The sequence below is a fragment of the Paroedura picta genome, chromosome 2 (genome assembly GCF_049243985.1).
Source record: "Paroedura picta isolate Pp20150507F chromosome 2, Ppicta_v3.0, whole genome shotgun sequence".
Taxonomy (NCBI): Eukaryota; Metazoa; Chordata; class Lepidosauria; order Squamata; family Gekkonidae; genus Paroedura; species Paroedura picta.
Genome location: NC_135370.1, coordinates 102,957,976 through 102,978,573, shown reverse-complemented (window position 1 = coordinate 102,978,573; position 20,598 = coordinate 102,957,976). Strand labels below are relative to the sequence as shown.

At 41.3% G+C, this 20,598-nt stretch overlaps 1 protein-coding gene across 1 annotated transcript in view; it reads left to right on the top strand.

Moving 5' to 3' along the window:
* ELP4 (elongator acetyltransferase complex subunit 4) overlaps positions 1-20,598 on the top strand; it is a 250,605-nt gene that overhangs the window by 61,154 nt on the left and 168,853 nt on the right. The window contains exon 5 of the mRNA XM_077321956.1: positions 12,956-13,095. Coding sequence (XP_077178071.1) covers positions 12,956-13,095 — 140 coding nt within the window. The remainder of the gene's footprint in view (positions 1-12,955; positions 13,096-20,598) is intronic.

Sequence of the window (20,598 nt, the reverse complement as noted above, 5' to 3'; positions counted from 1 at the left end):
GGTGCCTCTTCCAGTCCTGCCTGTCCTGTGTAGTCCAGCTCTCATTCCAGCCCTCAAATGGGGTGATGACTTACATAAGGCTTGCCATTTGGTTTCCTGTAACAGATGTAAGAAATGTATCATTTGGGAGACATGTACCAGTCATTGAAGCTGATACTAAATTTCTCTTCCCCTTGCTGGATGGTCACAGAGGAGATTATATCTTGCACTGTACTCCACCAAACACACATTGTGCCATAGGTAGAGTTCCATGGGATGGCCACATCCTGGATGAGGCAGTTTGTGCTCCTCCCCCTCCCACTGCCTTTCTAGTAATAGAGGTGCAGTCTTAATCATAGAATCATAGAATCATAGAGTTGGAAGGGGCCATACATGCCATCTAGTCCAACCCCCTGCTCAATGCAGGATTAGCCCTAAGCATCCTAAGGCATCCAAGAAAAGTATGTATCCAACCTTTGCTTGAAGACTGCCAGTGAGGGGGAGCTCACCACCTCCTTAGGCAGCTTATTCCCTTAGGCAGCTTATTCCCACCTCCTTAGGCAGCTTATTGAAGAGAATACCACTTGTGCCTCATTTGCTTGAGCTTCCTCCCCAGATCTTGATAGTCTTTTTTTTTTTTGATAGTCTGTGCAAGAAGTGGCCAGCCAGGCACCATCAACTTTTCAGCAGGGCCCTAATATTAAAGGTGTCAATCTTCTATCCCCTCTTAGCTTTGCCCCCCAGCCCCAGGGGACATTTTCAAATGGAGAACTGGGAGTAAAGGGAAGTCACACCAGGAACTCTGGAAAAAGTCCCCCAAGGCAGGCTGGGTAAGGGGAGGCAGGCTGACAAACACGGATCATGCCCACTCCAAGGAGAAGCAGATAAGTGGGGGGGGCTTCAAATGGAGAGCGGTTGGTCATAAAGACAAACATAGATCACCCCCAAAACGAAAAGCAGCCCAGTGTATGTGTAAGGGGGATAAAATGGCAAAGAATTATGTTAACTCTCCCCCAAAAGCAGCCTGAAAAAAATAAACAGCAATCCTTCTTCTTACTGCAACCTAAAGAGTGTGAGTGTGTGTAAAATAAAATGAAAACAAAAATACTTACTAGGTAAAACAAACAAAAACGGAATCACAACACAGAAACCTAGAGCAAAGCTCCCTGGCCCTTGACAGAGTATGCTAGCTCAGCAATTCTCCACCACCACCACCACCCCAGCAGCAAAGCCTTTTCACAAGTCCACCTTCATTCCAAACCATAACACCACAAAAGGGAATATGTGCTTGTCCTACATTTATACCATTGCAACAAATGAGAACTCTTATTAGCAAGTAACAGGGCCTATATATGGTATTTTTCGGGGGGGCCTATTTGTATTTCCAAGCCTAAAAATCATCACTCCCACTATTGTACCTATATTACTATGCCAGAGTTTCCAGTTGGGTTTCATTTTCCAAGCTGCACCCAAAAGCTTGGAGATGTCTTCAGGGATCACGTGTATGCCAAGCGTTGTTTTTCGAGCCCTGATCCAGCCATAATTCAGCATGAGTTTTGGCTCATCAAAATTTGTGCCCATCTCTTATCAGGTATTTTATGTAGTTATGTAGAGAAATGTAAATGCATTTACATTTCTCACTGTATCTTTAATGAATTAATTGCTTGTATTTTTAGGGTAAGACTTGAACTGTCACAGCAAGAAATCATTTTTTTGCTTTGATTGATCCTAAATCTGAGAATTTTAATACATTAGTATTGCGATTAGAAATACTAACAGCAGACAGCATAAAGGCATACTCCAGAAAAAAATTAGTTCTATTTGTGCTGACTGTCTTGTAGAAATCCCAGTGAAAACAACATTTCAATAATAAATATATAAAGAAACATTTTCCTCCCATGTCTCTGTGGTCATGCTGCTAAAACAGATTATTCATGCTTATTTGATTCAGGTGGGCTTTCTGCAAGCTTCCCCACTAGGCCTGGGAATGTGGTACACTGAAGTCTATTCATAGGCTTCTGACATAGCCCAGGCTTTTATTGCCTGGTGTTTTATTGCTGCTAAATCCTAGTCTCCACCCAGTTTGTAGGCACTGTGTTTATTCTTTAGAACCGAGAAAGGTTATCACCTACCTTAATCCATGCATCTGTGTGGATTAGGGACACCAGTGTTCCCCAGGATTCTCAAAGAGGATCCTGGAAACGTCTTGTTTCTTCTCTTTTGCAGTCTTTACTAAACTCTCTTGGGCTTCAGTGAGGATTTGCATCTGAAATGGGAAACCCGGAGCTTTTCTCAATGAAGACATCAGATCAAAGTTCAGTTAGTCAGGGCCTTTCTAAAACATTAAGGGGGCTTGGACCTACACAATAAAAAGATGAGCTCTGGCAGAGATTGCAGTAAAAACATTCTGATCAGTAATCCGGATAAAGGATAGATTATAGGGCAAAGAACAGGCCTTGTTTAAATTGCTTTGAGAACCCCCCGAGACTAAAGAAGTTGAAACTTTCTAGTTTTATAAAAAGCAATAATATATTTATTTGATTTGGTGTTAAATATATTTTTAATAATTGAGAAGTTTTATGATAGTGTATAATTGAAAAAGCTGGTTTTAATACCAGGTATGAAATTATATTCTGGTATAGTGTTTTAGCTTTTTAAAATTTTATTAATTATGAAAATTAGACTTTTTCAAACATGACATTTTCTACATTTTATGCTTTACAACAATTAGTTTAATTTTTAAGTTCATAACAGAAACGCTTGTCAAAGCCAAAGTTTATCACATTTCTCATTTTTATCAAATAAAACTAAAAGTTATAACATTTCTCATTCAAAAACATGGAATTAGATCAATTACACAAATCTAGCAAATAATTGGAATGTTTTCAAATGCTTCTTTTTGAAATTCTGGAGGCTACATTTATCAATCATTGTCTGCCAATACAATCTTATAAATGTTTTAGCTTTAGATTATTGTACGTTTTTTTAGAGATTATTCTGGCAATGATGTGCTGAACTGTGCATTTTTGATTGTCAAATATTACCATTTGTGACTTGTGAGACATCTATATCTTTCCTCCTCCACAAGAGCCAGCCAAGTTGCACTGATCCTGGCCGCCCCCTTCATTGCCAGGAATAGGAGAAAAAATGCTCCATGAATACCCAGTGGGTATCCTGGGTACTACTCTTGGGAATGGGAGAAAAGCCCTTCCCTCTGCTATGCAAACTGACTGATCTTCAGGAGGCTCTAGTTGGTTCCCTGTTCCTTTTACACATTTCTTGTTTCCTTATTTGTGAATCCAGTGACAAATATTAAGAACACCCTAAAATACAATTTAGACTACCACAACCCTAGATTCAGTGGACTCTGACTTCCAAGTAGAATTATGCTATTCTCTTTTCAAGAGCCTAGTTCTTGTTCCAACTGTTTCAAAGTGGAGTGCCTCCAGCACAGTTGCACATGCAAACACTGGGGTGAAGCTGTACCTCAAAACAATCTTTTTACCATCCTAAATCACACATTCCTACACTCTAGAGACTGTTCTCTGCTAGAAGACATGCAGTGGTTCCTGGTCTGGCACCACAAGCTTCTATTTGGGTTGCCATTCTATTTGGCTTGCATTGCAAAGATTTGAATAAGAAATGGGAACAGTGGCATGCCCTCTGCACCTCAAAACAAAGTTGGACCACCATACATAATATACTCCCAACTGCAGGTATCTCTACTCTCCAAGGGGATGTAGACTGTTTCCCAGTCTTGTGCCAGCTACTCCAAATCTTTGGACCACCCCAAATAACACATCTCAATACTCCAGAGACTGTCACCTGCAAGAAGACATACATTAGTGTGTTATTCTCCTTCCCGTCCCTCTCTCTCTCATGTTTTTCCCCCAATTCTTTACTCATTATTCTCTTAATGTGGATATCTTTATTGTACCAAAAATATTTCCCATCCAATTCAATCTCAAGGGAATACAAACAGATCCAAATTGCTGGTTTTTCATATTTATCCCCTGAATCTATTGACCATTTTCATTAAGTTGTGTGTAAATTTACTCTTACTCTTTGCCTACAAGTATGAACTGATTATTTCTGTACCACAACATTGTACCTGAGGAAGTGTGCATCCCCGCAAAAGCTCACACCTTGAATAAAACTTTGTTGGTCTTAAAGGGGCCCCCAACTCAGAATGTGTCCTGCTGCTTCACATCAACCCGGCTGCCCACTTGCATCTGTCGCCCCACGACAGACCCCCTGTGAGATAGGACAGACCTCCTGTGAGGTAGGTGAGGCCAAGAGAGCTCTCACAGGACCAGTCTTAAAATGAGAATTTGTAAGGATTGAGTCATCTTCCATGACTGCAAATGGAGCCCTGAATCGACCACCTGGCTGCTGTTAAGTAACAGCTGCAGACAGCTTCTCCAGGAGTACATTTTGAGGAATACGGACCAGGGCGGAGCGGGGTGAGACTCACAGAGAGAGAAGAGGGGAAAGGCCGAGAGGCTGGAAAGGAAGGTTGACGCAAGCCAGGCAAAACCGCAGATACAAATATACTTCTTGGCGTGAGCCATGATTCCCTGTGTTTTCGCTCAACCTCTATAAAGGACCTTTAGTCTTTTGGTGCCACCCAACTAAGTCGACGGCAACCTCAGGAATCCTGCAGAACAGCTTGCTGAGTCAGGAACTGGACGTAAAAGTGCAAAGCCCGGCAGATGTTTCATGCATTGGAAGGGGCCGTATTACCCCAGAAAGACTGTCTTGAAATTGTCCCCCAGGCTGGGCGTGTTCGAACAATGCTTGCTTGGAAAGTGATCCTAGAAAGCTTCCCTGACCTTGCTCTCCATCTGCCAGGCAGGCAGGAAATTTGCATGAGGAGCTCGACCCTGGCAAAGAGGAGCCAGGCCAGCATGTGGAAGCCAGCTAGAAGAAAATAATTCACTCCCCACCCCCCTTACACACACATCTGGCATCCAGGTCACTGTAACCATGCCAGATTAACCTTGACCCATGTTAAGTCCTTCCAGGATAAACTCTGCTCCACAATGCTCCAAATAACATTAGCACGTGAGCACTTCCATGCTCCCTTGGTGTATGCCTTTACCCTATATTTTATATTGGGGGGGGGATTTGCTGTATTCTAGCTCTACGATGGCATTGTTTTTACAGGAGAGATCTGAAGAGACCCATCTTAATGGATGGCCATGCAAAGCGAGGGGGAGGACAATGAGGGAGGTCAAGACAAAGACAGGATATAAATAGCTTCTAGGTGGCAACCCCCCTTTTCAGTGATTTGACCCCACCTAAGCTCTCCTGCTGGGTTCAAAATACAGCCAACTTTGCAGATTCTGCACCGAGAAAAGCTGGATTCTGCAACACATTTTCTTCTGCCCTTATATGAAACTCTGAGTCAAGTGTCACTCTCCAAAAACGGACTGTCAAGGATGGAAATTTCATGAGGGGTTTATGAACCTCCAAATGATCCAGTGGTCCAAATGACCCCAGAGAAGTCAGAAAAACAGAGAATAAAGTAGATTGTGTAGATTTTTAAAGTAGATTTTTCAGTTATGTGAGGAGCAAACGTAATGTAAAGGAGGCAATAGGCCCACTGTTGGGTGCGGATGGACAAATTCTAACGGAAGATGCAGAGAAAGCAGAAAGGCTTAGCGCCTATTTTACATCTGTTTTTTCTCACAGGTCAAAGGGTTTAGGCACATCTAGAGATGGCTGTAGCCAAAGGTTGGTGTCTGGGTGGTAGGCTGACATGGATAGAGAGGTTGTCGAGAGGCATTTAGCTGCGCTGCATGAGTTCAAATCCCCTGGGCCAGATGAAATGCACCCGAGAGTGTTCAAAGAACTTTCCGGATAACTTGCAGAACCCTTGTCCATCATCTTCAGGACCTCTTTAAGGACTGGAGATTTCCCGGAGGACTGGAAGAGAGCAAATGTTATTCCGATCTTCAAAAAAGGGAGGAAGGATGACCAGGGAAACTACAGACCAGTGCGTCTGACCTCTGTTGTGGGGAAGATAATGGAGCAGATATTAAAGGGAGTGATCTGCAAACATCTGGAGGACAGTTTGGTGATCCAAGTAAGTCAGCATGGATTTGTCTCCAACAGGTCCTGTCACACCAACCTGGTTTCCTTTTTTGACCAAGTAACAGGTTTGCTGGATCGTGGAAATTCAATTGATGTCATTTACTTGGATTTTAGTAAAGCTTTTGATAAGGTTCCCCATGATGTTCTGATGGATAAATTGAAGGACTGCAATCTGGATTTTGAGATAGTTAGGTGGATAGGGAATTGGTTAGAGAACCGCACTCAAAGAGTTGTTGTCAATGGTGTGAGTAACGGGGTACCTCAGGGCTCGGGGCTCGGTCCGGTACTTTTTAACATATTTATTAATGATCAAAATGAGGGGGTAGAGGGACTACTCATCAAGTTTGCAGATGACACCAAATTGGGAGGACTGGCAAATACTCCGGAAGATAGAGACAGAGTTCAACGAGACCTGAACACAATGGAAAATGGGCAAATGAGAACAAGATGCAATTTAATAAAGATAAGTGTAAAGTTCTGCAAAATGAAAAGCATGCCTACTGGCTGGGGGATATGCTTCTAGGTAACACGGTATGTGAACGAGACCTTGGGGTACTTGTGGATTGTAAACTAAACATGAGCAGGCAGTGTGATGCAGCGGTAAAAAAGGTGAATGCCATTTTGGGCTGTATCAACGGGCATCACATCAAAATCACAAGATGTCATAGTCCCATTGTATACGGCACTGGTCAGACCACACCTGGAGTACTGTGTGCAGTTCTGGAGGCCTCACTTCAAGAAGGACCTAGATAAAATTGAAAGGGTACAGAGGAGAACGACGAAGATGATCTGGAGCCAAGGGACCAAGCCCTATGAAGATAGGTTGAGGGACTTGGGAATGTTCAGCCTGGAGAAAAGGAGGTTGAGAGGGGACATGATATCCCTCTTTAAGTATTTGAATGGTTGTTATTTGGAGGAGGGCAGGATGCTGTTCCCATTGGCTGCCTAAGGAATAGGCTGCCTAAGGAGGTGGTGAGCTCCCCCTCACTGGCAGTCTTCAAGCAAAGGTTGGATACACACTTTTCTTGGATGGTTTAGGATGCTTTGGGCTGATTCTGCATTGAGCAGGGGGTTGGACTAGATGGCCTGTATGGCCCCTTCCAACTCTATGATTCTATGAACCACTGTTAGATTATTGTTGCTGCATTTGACTATGCTATATGTTTATTTGTTCCATGTCCTCCCCCATGATGTTGTATGTAAACTGCCCTGAGCTCATGCAGCCTCTGAGCCTCAGAGGGAAGGAGGAGGGTGTGGTCAGGGGTGGGGGATGGAAAGCAAGTGGATGGCTGCTGGAAAAATAGACGAGCCAGTTAGAGGAGGAGGCACTCAGGAGCAAGACAGCCACCCTGAGTGGTTATTAAGTGCCACTTAAGCCATGAGGCCAGCTCTTCCTCCAAGCCCTTACCAGAAATATTAAGTGGAAAAGATATATATTCATTGATATCCACTTTTCTCCCCAGTGAGGACCCACATTCTCCTACTTCACTACCTTCATTTTATCTTCACAACAGATAGGTTAAGCTGTTAGGGGACTTGCTCAATGTCACCTAGTAACCTTGATGACTCATTGAAGATAATCTCTATACAATGGGAACCATCCTACTGACAAATTCCTTCATATAGTTTGTTGACCTGGGCAAAAGAAAGGAGGAACAAACCACAATATAGATCAAAGTGGGCAAAATGGCCAGAGCTTTTACCGAATGCAGCCAACAGAGTGATTGCACAGCATGGGGTGGATAACATCCACATCAGACAACCTGCCTACTGCCCAGTACACCCCCTTCCCATTCTGCTGGGGGCACAACCCCCCAAGTGGCAAATTCCAGGATTCCTTATAGATGCAAGCCACTGCATGGTCCCCTTGCCACCAAGTGGTGAGAGCCAGTGGACAGCTGGGCATGCCTCCCAAGTGGCTCCAACCTGCAAGTTTCATTAAGAGAGTCCTCAAAACAGGGGAGATGGGCATGCAGGCAGAGCCTCCCCCCCCCCCATGAATCTGTCCTAATGCCGAAATCCCCACAAAAGCTCCGCTCAGCTCCTGCCAAAGATTCTTTGACTGCATCTAACTAAACAACCTGTCCCTGATGCTGTGAAACCAAATATCCATACCCCATTCTGAAAGCTGAATGCTACCTGCCCTGAAGAGGGCAGACTCTTTGAAAGTAATTTCTGGATGTCATATCCAATCGGCAATTGCTGCTTCAGTGAGATGACCCGCAGCACAGCTCCCTGGCCAAATCCACATGGAGACAGTGAGATTCATCCCTTCCTGGTCTGGGAGATCATTCTCGCTGAGTCAAAAGACAATAGCATTGTGTGGACCCCGGAAGAAGCCTTGGCATGCTATGGTAGAGAAGAGAGGACCAAATGCATTCTTCTGTCCAATGATTTTAAGTCAGTCACCAAGAGCCAAGAAGGTTCCCCATCCAGAAGAGGCTACATAGGTGTCTGCCCAAAAATGATGCTGTACCCATTGATCCAAGAAATTTTGTGTTGCACTATGGGGAGCTGAAAAGACAAGGTGTTATCAGTCTGCTTAGGCTGAGGGTGTATATATGCCCTGTAGGAGGAGGATCGCAGGATGTTATGACTATGACGTGTACTTTGACATTTGGTCACAAATACCACCTACTCAGAGGGGACATTGTTAACACGGCTTTGTCATGATTAATCCACCCACCGTTCCTCTTCAGCATGTGTTTCTCCAAGTACATATCAAAAGAATGTTTCTCTTGCACAAAATAAATTGAATGGAGTTGTTTTTCCCCTATCCTATGTATAATACTTTAATGTGTATGATCATGCTGGTGCATAGATGGATGATTCTTTATATTCAAAGAATGATCATGTAGAAAAAGAATGTGCTGTGGATAGTAGTGTTGCTTTTCATGTGTATTACTAAAATAGCAAAGTACAAAATGCACCATGCTGGCAAAGAGCATAGTAGAAATTATTTCTTTTCCATGCCAGAATTCTAAGGTATAGTCTAAGATAAAGATGCTGCCGTTTTCTCAACAAGTCTGTTCGACAACTGAACATAGTATGTTTAACAATCACAATTATATTGCGACTTGAACACATATTTGTTTAGCTTCAGAAGAACATTGCAAAATTTTTTTTTTAAAAAGGAACGAAAGAAACTGTGCCGAAGTCTAGCAATCCCCAGGAAATTTTGTTAGGTCCCACCCTTGCTAGGAAATAGCATATGGAGGGAGGATTCAGAAGGTGACTGCCAGTTAATCTCCTGACGAGCTGAAAGTTTTCTTATAATCTCCAAGTCTTGGAAGTTTACCAGACTTGCTATTACACAGCAAAGCTGTGGGGGTGGGACGGAAGCTGACTCCCAGTTGATCAGGGGATCAAGCAGGAGTGGGCTTCTATCCCATGTTCTTTCCCCAAATTAAAACACAGCAAAGTTAGAGCTTTAAAGACTCAGATTTACTTTTTCTACCTTTACTGGGCTTCTGGCTTCCCTAAGCACATGACGTGGAGGAGTGAATTAGAAACATAATTTCAGTTCACCTACCTACTCTTCATGTCACTGTGCTTTGGGAAGGCTGAAAAGCTGCCAAGTTAGACATCTAGTCCCTGAATTTAAACTTTGCTGTGTCTCTCTAGCTTCCCCAAACACTGTGGGTATGTGTGATGGATGGGCAATCTATACACAATGAATTCCCTTTATGCCTGACCTGAATGTGTGAAGACCAGGTTACAGCCAGTCAGTGCCAATGGAGTTTTCAGGCATTAGATGGAAGGGAGGGTTGATAGTAAAAAGCCTCTTCCAGAGTGCAGGCCTGATCTGGTTTTCCCTCACCCCTGGGGCACCCTGGATGATATAGGAGCGATTGATCCACACTGCCTCTCATTGTGTAATAATTCCCTGTGTAGTGGTTTCATTTATAGATGGTTCCATTTTCAGCACCTTTTTTGGCTTTTTTCTTCTTTTTCTGCACTGGAGTGATGGGGCATATTAACACTCCCATTGGTCCACATTAACTTATTTGGTTACTGGCCTTAAAGCCTACCAGTAAATTGTACTTTGCATATGTGCCTGTCCTTTTCTTCAGTTAGCTACTTTCCTACATGAGGCTGGTTGTTTTGATTGTCTGTCCTGCTTTTCCTTCCCTTTTGGAATTTGATTACAGCCAATTACATGGCTAAGGGAAGCTTATTGTGGAGGTTCTTTGCATCTTTTCATCAATCCTGTTCTATTCATAAAGGTAAAGGTAAAGGTATCCCCTGTGCAAGCACCAAGTCATGTCTGACCCTTGGGGTGACGCCCTCTTGGCAGACTCAATATAGGGTGGTTTGCCATTCCCTTCCCCAGTCATTACTGTTTTACCCCCCAGCAAGCTGGCTACTCATTTTACTGACCTTGGAAGGATGGAAGGCTGAGTCAACTTTGAGCCGATGGCTGAGATCGAACTCCCGGCCTCATGGTCAGAGCTTCAGACAGCATGTTGGCTGTCTTACCATCCTGGGCCACAAGAGGCTCTGTTCTGTTCATATGTTCATCAATAAAGAATTCAGTTCCATTCTTTACTACTATGCATTGATTTTGTTAATGGCAGAGGACTGTGCACTATACAGGCACTTATTTTGGCCAGCAGAGATTGGGACCAGGGCTTGTTGGGCTGCCAGCACCTTCACTGCTGCCTTGACTCACCCATCCCCAAAGCTTCCTCGCTTCCCATTCAGCTCATCTGTATACTTTGGGTATGTCAGGCTACCAGCTCCATCACTGCTGTCTCAGCTTACATACTCACAAGGGGTTCGTTGGGCTGCTGCCTCCCTTGCCAGCTTGCCCACCTACACCTCACCCAACATTTGAAAATAGTGCTCATGTATTGTCCATGAATGTGCCATGCAATAGCAAGGCAATGTTCAGCTACTAGTTTCAGTCCTTCTGATTGGCCATGATGGTTTGTTCAACACATTAGTATAATGCTGGATCACTGCAATGTTGGCAGGCAACTTTTTTTTTTAAGGATACACTGCCGACCTCACTCAAAATGGCGGCGTGGGTGGAGAATTAAAATCTGAAATTAGAGGAGGGGGGAAGGAGAGGACAGATTTCAGAAAAAGCAGGATAAATATAAGACAGCAAGGAATTCCTAACAATACTGTGTGGAAACAAGGGAGAGAAATTATTAAGGGAAATGAAACTGCAACGTTAAGGCTGTCTGGAAGATGCCAAAATCTGTTAAACTGCTGTTTTCATTCAGATAGGGATTAACTGCCAGATATGTTAGTTTAGAAATCTAAAGTCTCAGCATCTGGCTTCTAAGGAGGTAGGCTAATAAAGTGCAATTGCTCACACTTAACATTTTGTCTATGTTTGTGAAAAAAACTCAAGGGTTTGGGAAATGTGTGTCCCCTGAAGAGTGAACTAGGAGAACTAATCATTTAAGGTCACAGTTAAAATCCATAATTTTGTTTGATAGTTGTTCTCTGCCTCTAAACACATAAATGTGAACTCTATCATTTTCCTGCTGACCGTGCCCAGTATAAGCAGTGTGATACAACTGTACATAGTTTCAAACCTCGTTGCCAAACAATCTTTCAATCCATTCCAAGGGAAGAATACATTTCATTAGTAACTTGTGCCAAAAGGTTGATTTATGTCTGGATATATGGCAGAGACAGTGTTTTCCAGAAACATAACCAAGATAATACTAGAGGGGATGCAGGCTCGTACTCCAGGACACATTGGTAGCCTGTGAGGTCATTAAACTTTTGAAGGTTTGCCCATATACCAGTACACCTACCTTTAGAAGCCACATGATTCAGTTAGAAAACAAAACAGTGATAACAAATAGACTCCATATCGTGCTATGCTATTTATTTATAAATCCAAATCTCCATCCTTCACAGAGGGTGGATCAGAAACTCACTCTCAACTCAGGTAGGAGTGGGTTTCTAATCCAAGTTCTGGCATCACTACAATCACTGAATGTTAAAACACAACAAAGTTAGAGATCTGAAGTGAATCTCTAATTTGGCTGTATCTTAGCCTTTCAAAAGAATTGATGGGGAGATCAGAAGCAGACTCTTGTCTGTCAATCACCCCCCCAAATCCACTTTGGTGTGTATTAGGAACAGGACGGTCAGAAATATAGGAATATAGCAGCAAGAGAAAATCTGCCATTTGACTGCATCATTATATCCTGTTGGGGCAAAAAGGTGAATTGTCTAAGGGTCCACTTTTTCTTCTTTGGTTCATACCCAACAGTGTGGTTGCATTCCCATTGATATGCATATTGATATGCATATCAATTAACTGGTGTCATTGCATGTGTCTTGCTCACCTGTTCAGCACTCCTAAATTATGAGGGATTACACAATGGGGAAACAGGTCCTTCACCAATGTACCGAACCAAACTAGACATGATGCTGAGAGGTCTGAACAGAGTTCCTGGTGTTTTTCATATTCACTTAGCAAATCTTACACAGTTGTGTTTCCAGTCAGGACCTTAATGCATTGAAGTCCCCAAGCAGTTTTTTTCAACCAGAAACTGCCCCAGGGTGTGTTTACGTTGTTTACCTGTGTGTGACAAATATATTGAACAGAATTCCAGCACTTAATCTAAAAGAAAAATCATATGATGAGCCCTGCTGAATTAGACTAATGTTCAATGTAGTCCAGCATATTTTCTCACATAGTGGTCATCCAGTTGCTATGGAGACCTAGCAGTAGGGCTTAGAGGTCAGAAAGGGGGAATTTCATTGGTATACTCCTCTGAATTCAGAACTAGTATGCAGATGGTATCTGAATTCCAGGCTGAAAATAATTTTATGGAAATTTAAAATTTCCATAAGGCTTCTAAGTTTTATTAAAATTGTGTTTTAATATAGAAACTATATATTTTCACAGGTGACTCAAATTACTTCGTCAAAATTTGGACACTACTTTGATCTGTCAAAACCTTTGGCTTCAGAACATACCCAGAACATTGGGTGGCATAGTTTTTTCCTTCCCGAAGAAACAACTTTGTGTCCTGATACAAACTCTTGGTAAGTGTTCTAAACTCCCTTATTTCAGTTGCTTGCAGAAAGAGGAGGGATATTTAGTAGGGTAAATTTCAGAAATATACAATTTTGAGACTTTTTACTGCTCTTTTAAATACAAAAACCTGCAAAAGAAACACAGCTGCTTATGGTGTTCTACAAATACTTTTTAATGCAGTGCTATAATAGATATGTTCTGTAACAGCTCATGTGATCCCTTCTACATGCTCTTATGCATTGTACTACATGCTCTGTACATGCATGTACATGTAGAAGGACACTGGAATTAGTTTCATTTCATTGTACAATATTCTATTGAAAGATGTAAAACAACCTTCTGTATGAAAAATATATTGTAGATCCGCATAATTCTTATTTTATTTTATTTGTTTTACCTCATGATAGTGAACTTTTAGCTACATTTCATAACTTTTAATTGATTTCATTCTCTCTATGTATTGTGGACAAAGTGAGACTGTGGTTATTTGTCACCTAGTATAATGTGTATTTATGCTTTTGTTGGTTTGGTTGTTATAGCTTTGGCGTCTGAAACGCCACAAGCTAAGTTTAGCTATTGTATGACCTTATACTCTGTCAAGAGATTTCTTAATAAGTTGAAGTTGGTCCTTAAATATAAAAACCGTCCCTTGAAAAAGCTGTAGGCGAAACGCGTCGGGACTTGTGTGAAATAAGAATAAAAGAACTACTGAAACTGAAGAGAGACAACTCTATATAAGTCCAATTTGGATATTTTTTATTGCCATATTGGTTTCCCAATGCATCTGTACAATTCTATAGCTTTGGCTTCAGCAATAAACTATTGATTAATATTGTACACCTAATCCTATTTATTCATTTAAAATAGTTATATCCGGCCTACTGTAAGAAAAGGCCCTAAACAGTAACTTAAACCTAGAATCTGCAACTGTACCATCAAAAACCTGCACCAATCATTCCCTTCAACTTCAACTTAACCATAAACATTTGCAAATTCATCAGTAGAAGGCACTCTGGAATAGCAAGGTATTGCAAGTTTTCCGGAAAGCTAATACAGTTTGTGAGTGGGTGATCTGGCATATAATTTCAGGAAAGCTGTTCAGTTTACACCTAGATATTACCACATATTCATCAGTTTCTTGAAGAGAATATAGTAAGACTTTTCAATATCTTTGTAGAGATTTAATAATAGAGACAAACTCTTTTGCTACTGATGCACTGTCGACATATTTGTTCTGGAATCTTCAGTTTCCTGAAATAATTGTTATTTTATGTTTATCTGAGTTATCTGAAATACAGAAGTTCCATTAAATTTTTTAAATTAAAAAATTTAAATTCCTGCACAGTAAAAGAGAGTTTTTACTGTTTCTAATTGCTAGACTATTAAATAATCTTCCTTTTCTTAATTCTATCAGCTAAAAATTTTCCTATTTTACCAGTATTTTCAAAGCATTATTATTTAACATAGGTCTTTTTGATTTTTTTTTTCAATTCAATTTCTTCAGATTGTCTTCCAGGATAATTAAGATGTTTAAGTAATTCATGATTTTTTTCTTTGATATTTAATCTTGTTTTTTAATTTGTTCTCAAACATTTCCCTCTTTTCTTTTTCTTCTAAAAATTTTGATGCCTCACTTTGACCCATTATGCACAGCAGCAGCCACGCTGGGCTGCTGCCGGGCATTGCGCCGGGGCAGGATGCCCTGGTGCTTCCTGTGTGCTTACGGGGGAGAAATCCCCTGGAAAGCCCAACTCACTGCCTAAAGACAGCAATGGCAAGGAGGTGAGTGGGGGGAGTGGGGGAATGGGGCCCCCACCACACAATGGTGGGGAGCAGCATGCCACTCTCCCACCAAGGTGGGGATGGGAGAACTCCCCTGTTGTTTCTGTAGCTCCGTGGATCCGACAGGGGCATGCAGATAACGTAGGTTGAGGGACAGGGCTAGCCCAACCCGTTGAGGCACGGGGCTAGCCCAACCCCCGCTGGTATCTGCGGCATCCAAGGGAACGTGGAAGATTCCGCATTCCCTTGTCATGATTCTTCCGGGGTGCTGCGCTGGGCCAGGGCTGGGATGGTGGTGGCAGGGTGCCTAATCGGGGCTGCCCTGCTGCCACCATCCCAGATTTCTAGCCCCATTCATAATCGGTCAGCGAATAATACCTTTAATGTAGGCTTTGCTGAGTTCCTCAAATGATGGGGCCTGTACTGGAAGAAGAGCTGGTTCTTATATGCTGCTTTTCTCTACCTGAAAGAGTCTTAAATGGCCATTATGCATGGGCCAGAATGCCTGTGCTGGTGGTCGCAGGGCATCAAGGAAAATCCCCAATAATGCATGCTGCTGCCAGTGCAAGCGTGTCCCGGCCCAGGCCCTTGGAATGAAACACGGGTTTTTCCTGAGTCCCAGGACTACTGAGGGCACAGGTGAGGGCCAGGCCACCCGAGCCCCATGCATAATCGGAGGAGCCAGGCTTTCGGCTCAGCTCCTCCCCCGACCTACTGCGTCCTTGCAGGGATGCCTCTTGCCTCTCCCGGCTCTGTGACTGCCGTGGTGGGAGAGCAGCATGCTGCTCTGCACCATCCTGCAATGGGGGCCCCTGCCCCCATTTCCCCCCAGCCACTGCCACTGCTTACCTGTGCTCCCAGGGCTCCCCACGTTGCATGCACAGGGCTGTTGTGCCGGGATAACATGTTTACATGGGGGATGGCGGGCCATTTTGCCCCGTTGCAATGGCACGGCGGCAGTGTGGAGTAGCTGCCGCCATGCATAATGGGTCAAAGTGGCTTACAATCACCTTCCCTTTCCTCTCCCCACAACATAGTTTTTCTATTGTTTCTATTTACATTTTAAAAATTCTATCAAATGGTTTTGTCTTGAAGTCTAAATTTGTGAGTCATTATCTTTTTGGTTTGACTATCATATGAATTCCCTCCAAGCCAGGCTGAATTCTGGAGATTTTTGGTGGGGGGATCACTTCGGCATCAAATTGGGGTCACTAGCGTTAGGCAGGTAGTTCTCAGTTCCTTTCCACTGCAGGCATAAATAGTTTTGAGGAAAGAAACATGTCAAGTTTTGAGTAAGAATTATGAGTGGTTGAGGGGAAAAGTAAGTAACCTTACCTCTAAAGTTAAAGTGGTACCAGATATCAGACAAATGATGAGTAATTAATGATGGCTTAAATAGTGTTTTTAATGTTCATTTTTCCTAACAGTAATATTGATATTGATCTTAATGATTAATTAATGAGTAATGAGTAATTAGGTAATTATTGATATTAATTAATCATTGTTGCCAAACACCATGTTTACAATCACAGCCAGTTATGATATCATCTACAAAGAACTCATCCAAAACTTTTCCTAACTGCTTGGAAAAGTTGCTGTGAATAACCTTCAGAGCATATTTATTTACTAAAGAAATTATTTTACCTTTCTATCGTCGTGTCTTTGCAATAGGCTAGTTCGCCCCTTCATCACGTCAAGAAATGTGTTGTTGTTAGTGTGTACCTTTCCAGTTTGCTTTCAGATACAAGAAACTACCTTCTGAATCATGAGTTTGAATTTTTATATATGGGGTTTTAAAATATGTAGCTACTTCATTAGTTTTGTTACCCATTAGTTTTGTTCTACAAAGATAAGATATAACCTGCCCTAATTTAGGACATTTCAGTAAGTTTTTTTTTAACTTCCTAATGGGAGTGTTTACTTTAATTTCAACTTGCTCTTTAAATAAAACTATGAAGATTTTTCTTCTTTTCTGTGCCTCATTCACCCTGCTTACGTTCCATAGGAGCATATTATTTTTTTCTTTGTTCCTTATTTAAATTGTCCTATCTTTAAAAGCTTTGCTTAGAATACAAAAAGCAATAATAGAATAACAGAGAAAATATCAACAGACCTAATCTTACACAGTTCTTGTTAGTGAATAAGACAGCCTCTAATTCCTTGGCTTCCTCTAAAGTATCAATATTATGACTGACATTCTTTTATCTAAAAAGTAAGGGAAAGTGTCACCTATAGGCAGATCCTTGTTATTTAGGAAGTTTAGATGTCGAGTGAGTTTTCATGTGCATGCACATTTCCTCAAACATAGTTCATGCTTTGAATAAATCTTTGTTGCTCTTAAAGGTACCATTGGATTCAAATTTTGTTGTGCTACTTCAAATTAACACAGCTATCTCCTTGAATTCATGTTTTTGTAAGGTAGTGGGATGTTGAGCGGGGATATGATTGCTGTCTTTAAGTATTTGAAAGGTTATCACTTAAAAGGTTCCTGTTGGCAGCAAGGATAGGACCCACAGTAATGGGTTTAAACTATGTGGAGAATGATATCAGCTAGATATCGGGGGGGGGGGAGAATCACAGTCAGAGTAGTGCAGCAGTGGAGTCCACTACTCAAGGAGATGGTAAGCTCCCCCTCACTGGCAGTCTTCAAGCAGGAATCCCTGTGCCTCGTAAAGAGTCAGACCACTAATGAGCTGCCAGCTGTAGCTCCACCCCCTGGAGACAGAAATTAGCAGGCAGGGGTCTCACTTCTCTCAAGCAGAAACCCCTCCCAACAGAACTATGTGCTTCTATTGAAAAAGGTGGGCCCCAAACAACTTAAAATTACTCAAGCTCAAGCAAAGAGATACACCGTCACCTATTATACCAGTCCAAAATTCCACTCTCATTAAAAGCATTGGTTGCAAGTGATTGTGAGTGCAGCAAGAGTCAGACCTCTAATCTAAGCTAACTTTGTAATGCAGAGCCATGCTTTTTTCTATTTAAATCATGGGAGTTTTATGTACCACTTTATTTACCAAAAATTAGTGGCATTTCGAGGTGATCTTGGCCACACTGAAATATGTACCATTTATTTATTTAGTACAGTGGTACCTTGCACCTTTCTTCTGACACTGTCAGAATCATATGTTGAGCTGACAGTATCTGAAAAGTAATACAGCCATGAAAAAACAGTTTATTCTGTCTTTCAACTTGCCTTATTGTAAAAAGTAATGTTAGCAGCATGATTTGGTATCAGAGTTTATCTTTCTGGTCAGATCGTCTTATATATTATTTTACATCCTTCTTTAGTAGCATTGTTTTTCACATCTTTTGCTTCTATTTTCTGTTCTTCCAAAGTTGGTTCTGGAAAAAGCCCATATGTTCTGCAGGACTACAAGCTTAGCACTAGAAGTCATCTGTATATACATAGAAAATATAGAGATGCAAACTTACAAGGAGCCTTGGTTGAAACTTAATATGAATAAATCTCACCAGAGATGTTCTAAAAAATGAAATGTTGGGAGAATGACTGAAACAAAATCTCACTCATACAACAGTTCATGCCTAAGTATAATCAGAAGTATATGAATGTATAAATAAAATGAGTAGCTAGAACTTACCCAAGTACAGTGTAAAACAGTATCACATCAATCTGATATGGACAATTGTCTGGGGAATTACTAAACTGTGGTATTGCGGTATTGTTGAACTGTATCAAATACAATAACCTGCATGTAATAGAACAGAATGTACAAATACAATTTTCTTCATAATTTTTGCTGCAGTTTCCATCACCAACAAGGCATGCTGATATAAAAGCAGCTTATCTCATCAATTCTGATGTATAAAAGCAATGGATACAGTGCAGTATTTTCCCCTTAAATGCATGCAAACAATCCTGTTGCTTCTTAACAAAAAGGGGGGGGAGCCTATAGCAATTTATCGGTTTGATATCATCTTGTATCTGTTATATTCTTTTATAGCTTCCTTCCAGGTATTCCAGTTGTAGCTTACAATATATAGACAAAATATTTAGTAATTGTGCCAGAAAGAATATCCAAGAACTGACTGTGTTTGTACTGTTTGCTATTTTGAAAGTATGTGTGCATTAAAAATAGGTAGATGGGCTTAAATGTACATAGAGCGAGATAAATCTTGCCAACGCAGGTTAAACGGTCTTTCCTAATGGAGTCTACTTCCTGATAATATGCCTATTTGTCATACCTTTTGATAACCTTCCCTTTGTTAAACATTCAGAAACTATCAATAGGGAAGTCAGAAGCTCTGTTGTAACTAGGATACCTTCTTACCAACTCCTGTTTTATTAGTTACTATATTGTTAAAAAAGGGAAAGAACATGTTATTTAAACACATTAGCAGGATTAAAGTGTTTAGTAACAAATTTGAAATAAAAATAACAGACTTTCTGAATACAACATCTGCAGCTTTAAAATCTGCAGTCCGCTCATATTTGCTAATGTTAATAGCAAGATTGTCTATCTGCATGGATCTGTTTTTTACTTAGTAAGCTGGTTTTAATTTTGGGCATTCTAATTTGTATCTGTTGTATGTAGCTGTTAGTAGATAAAATGTCAGAGTATCTGTCGAATATACAAAAAGCTATTTTCATTGATTAAGTCATAAAGGTCAGTCATTCTTTTTTTTAGCAGCCACTGCTATGCAAACAGGAAAACCCAGTGTAACATGGTCAGCCATAGTTACAGTGCTAGATTCTGCAAACCTGGAAGAAATTGGGAGTAACCTCCATGTAAAAAAAAAAAAAAGATTTCAGGCAACTGTAGTGTAGTGATCCAAAGTGGCACACAATATCATAGCAGTGGCTGAAGTCCCTACTAGGAGGATAAGGAATTCATGAGGAGGCAAACTGTAATTGGCAGCTGGAACGGGGACGCAGAGTCAGGGGGTGGAGCTAGAACCAGCAGGAGGGGTGGTGGTGAGCTGGGTGGAATGGGAGGCAGACAGATATAGCAGAACAATCTGAGATTTCCAACAATAAAATAAATGACTTCGGTCCAGTGGAGCATTTCTACAGGCACAGGATTTCCACCTGCAGAGTATTTCCTGCTGCAGCCTAAAGGTGAGAAAGTTGAAGTCCACAGGTAGAAATACATCCAACCGTAGCAACACTGCATTGTATTCAAGTTAATGTAAAGTAGCAAAGTTTCAAAATAAGAACCATATTTTTGGCAGCTACGGAGAGAACTTTGGACTAATATCAAGGACATATAGATTGCAGCAAGAAAAGGTGCTGAGAAAGAATTGGAATGGGAGGCAGACAGATATAGCAGAACAATCTGAGATTTCCAACAATAAAATAAATGACTTCGGTCCAGTGGAGCATTTCTACAGGCACAAGATTTCCACCTGCAGAGTATTTCCTGCTGCAGCCTAAAGGTGAGAAAGTTGAAGTCCACAGGTAGAAATACATCCAACCGTAGCAACACTGCATTGTATTCAAGTTAGTGTAAAGTAGCAAAGTTTCAAAATAAGAACCATATTTTAAAACTTTAAAAAAAACTTTTCACTATACTTTATGTAGGATAGGCAATTAGCAACTATTACTAGAATATAGTCATCCTTTCCAGAGCAGAAACACAAATAATTTTATTATTTTTTCACAAATTATTCTGAACAGATGCCTGGAAGTATTGTCTGGATATATTTTCGACAAGGACCTGGCCAGCTACTGCTCAGTTTCTTAGCGTTCCTGGGTAAAGTGATTGAAG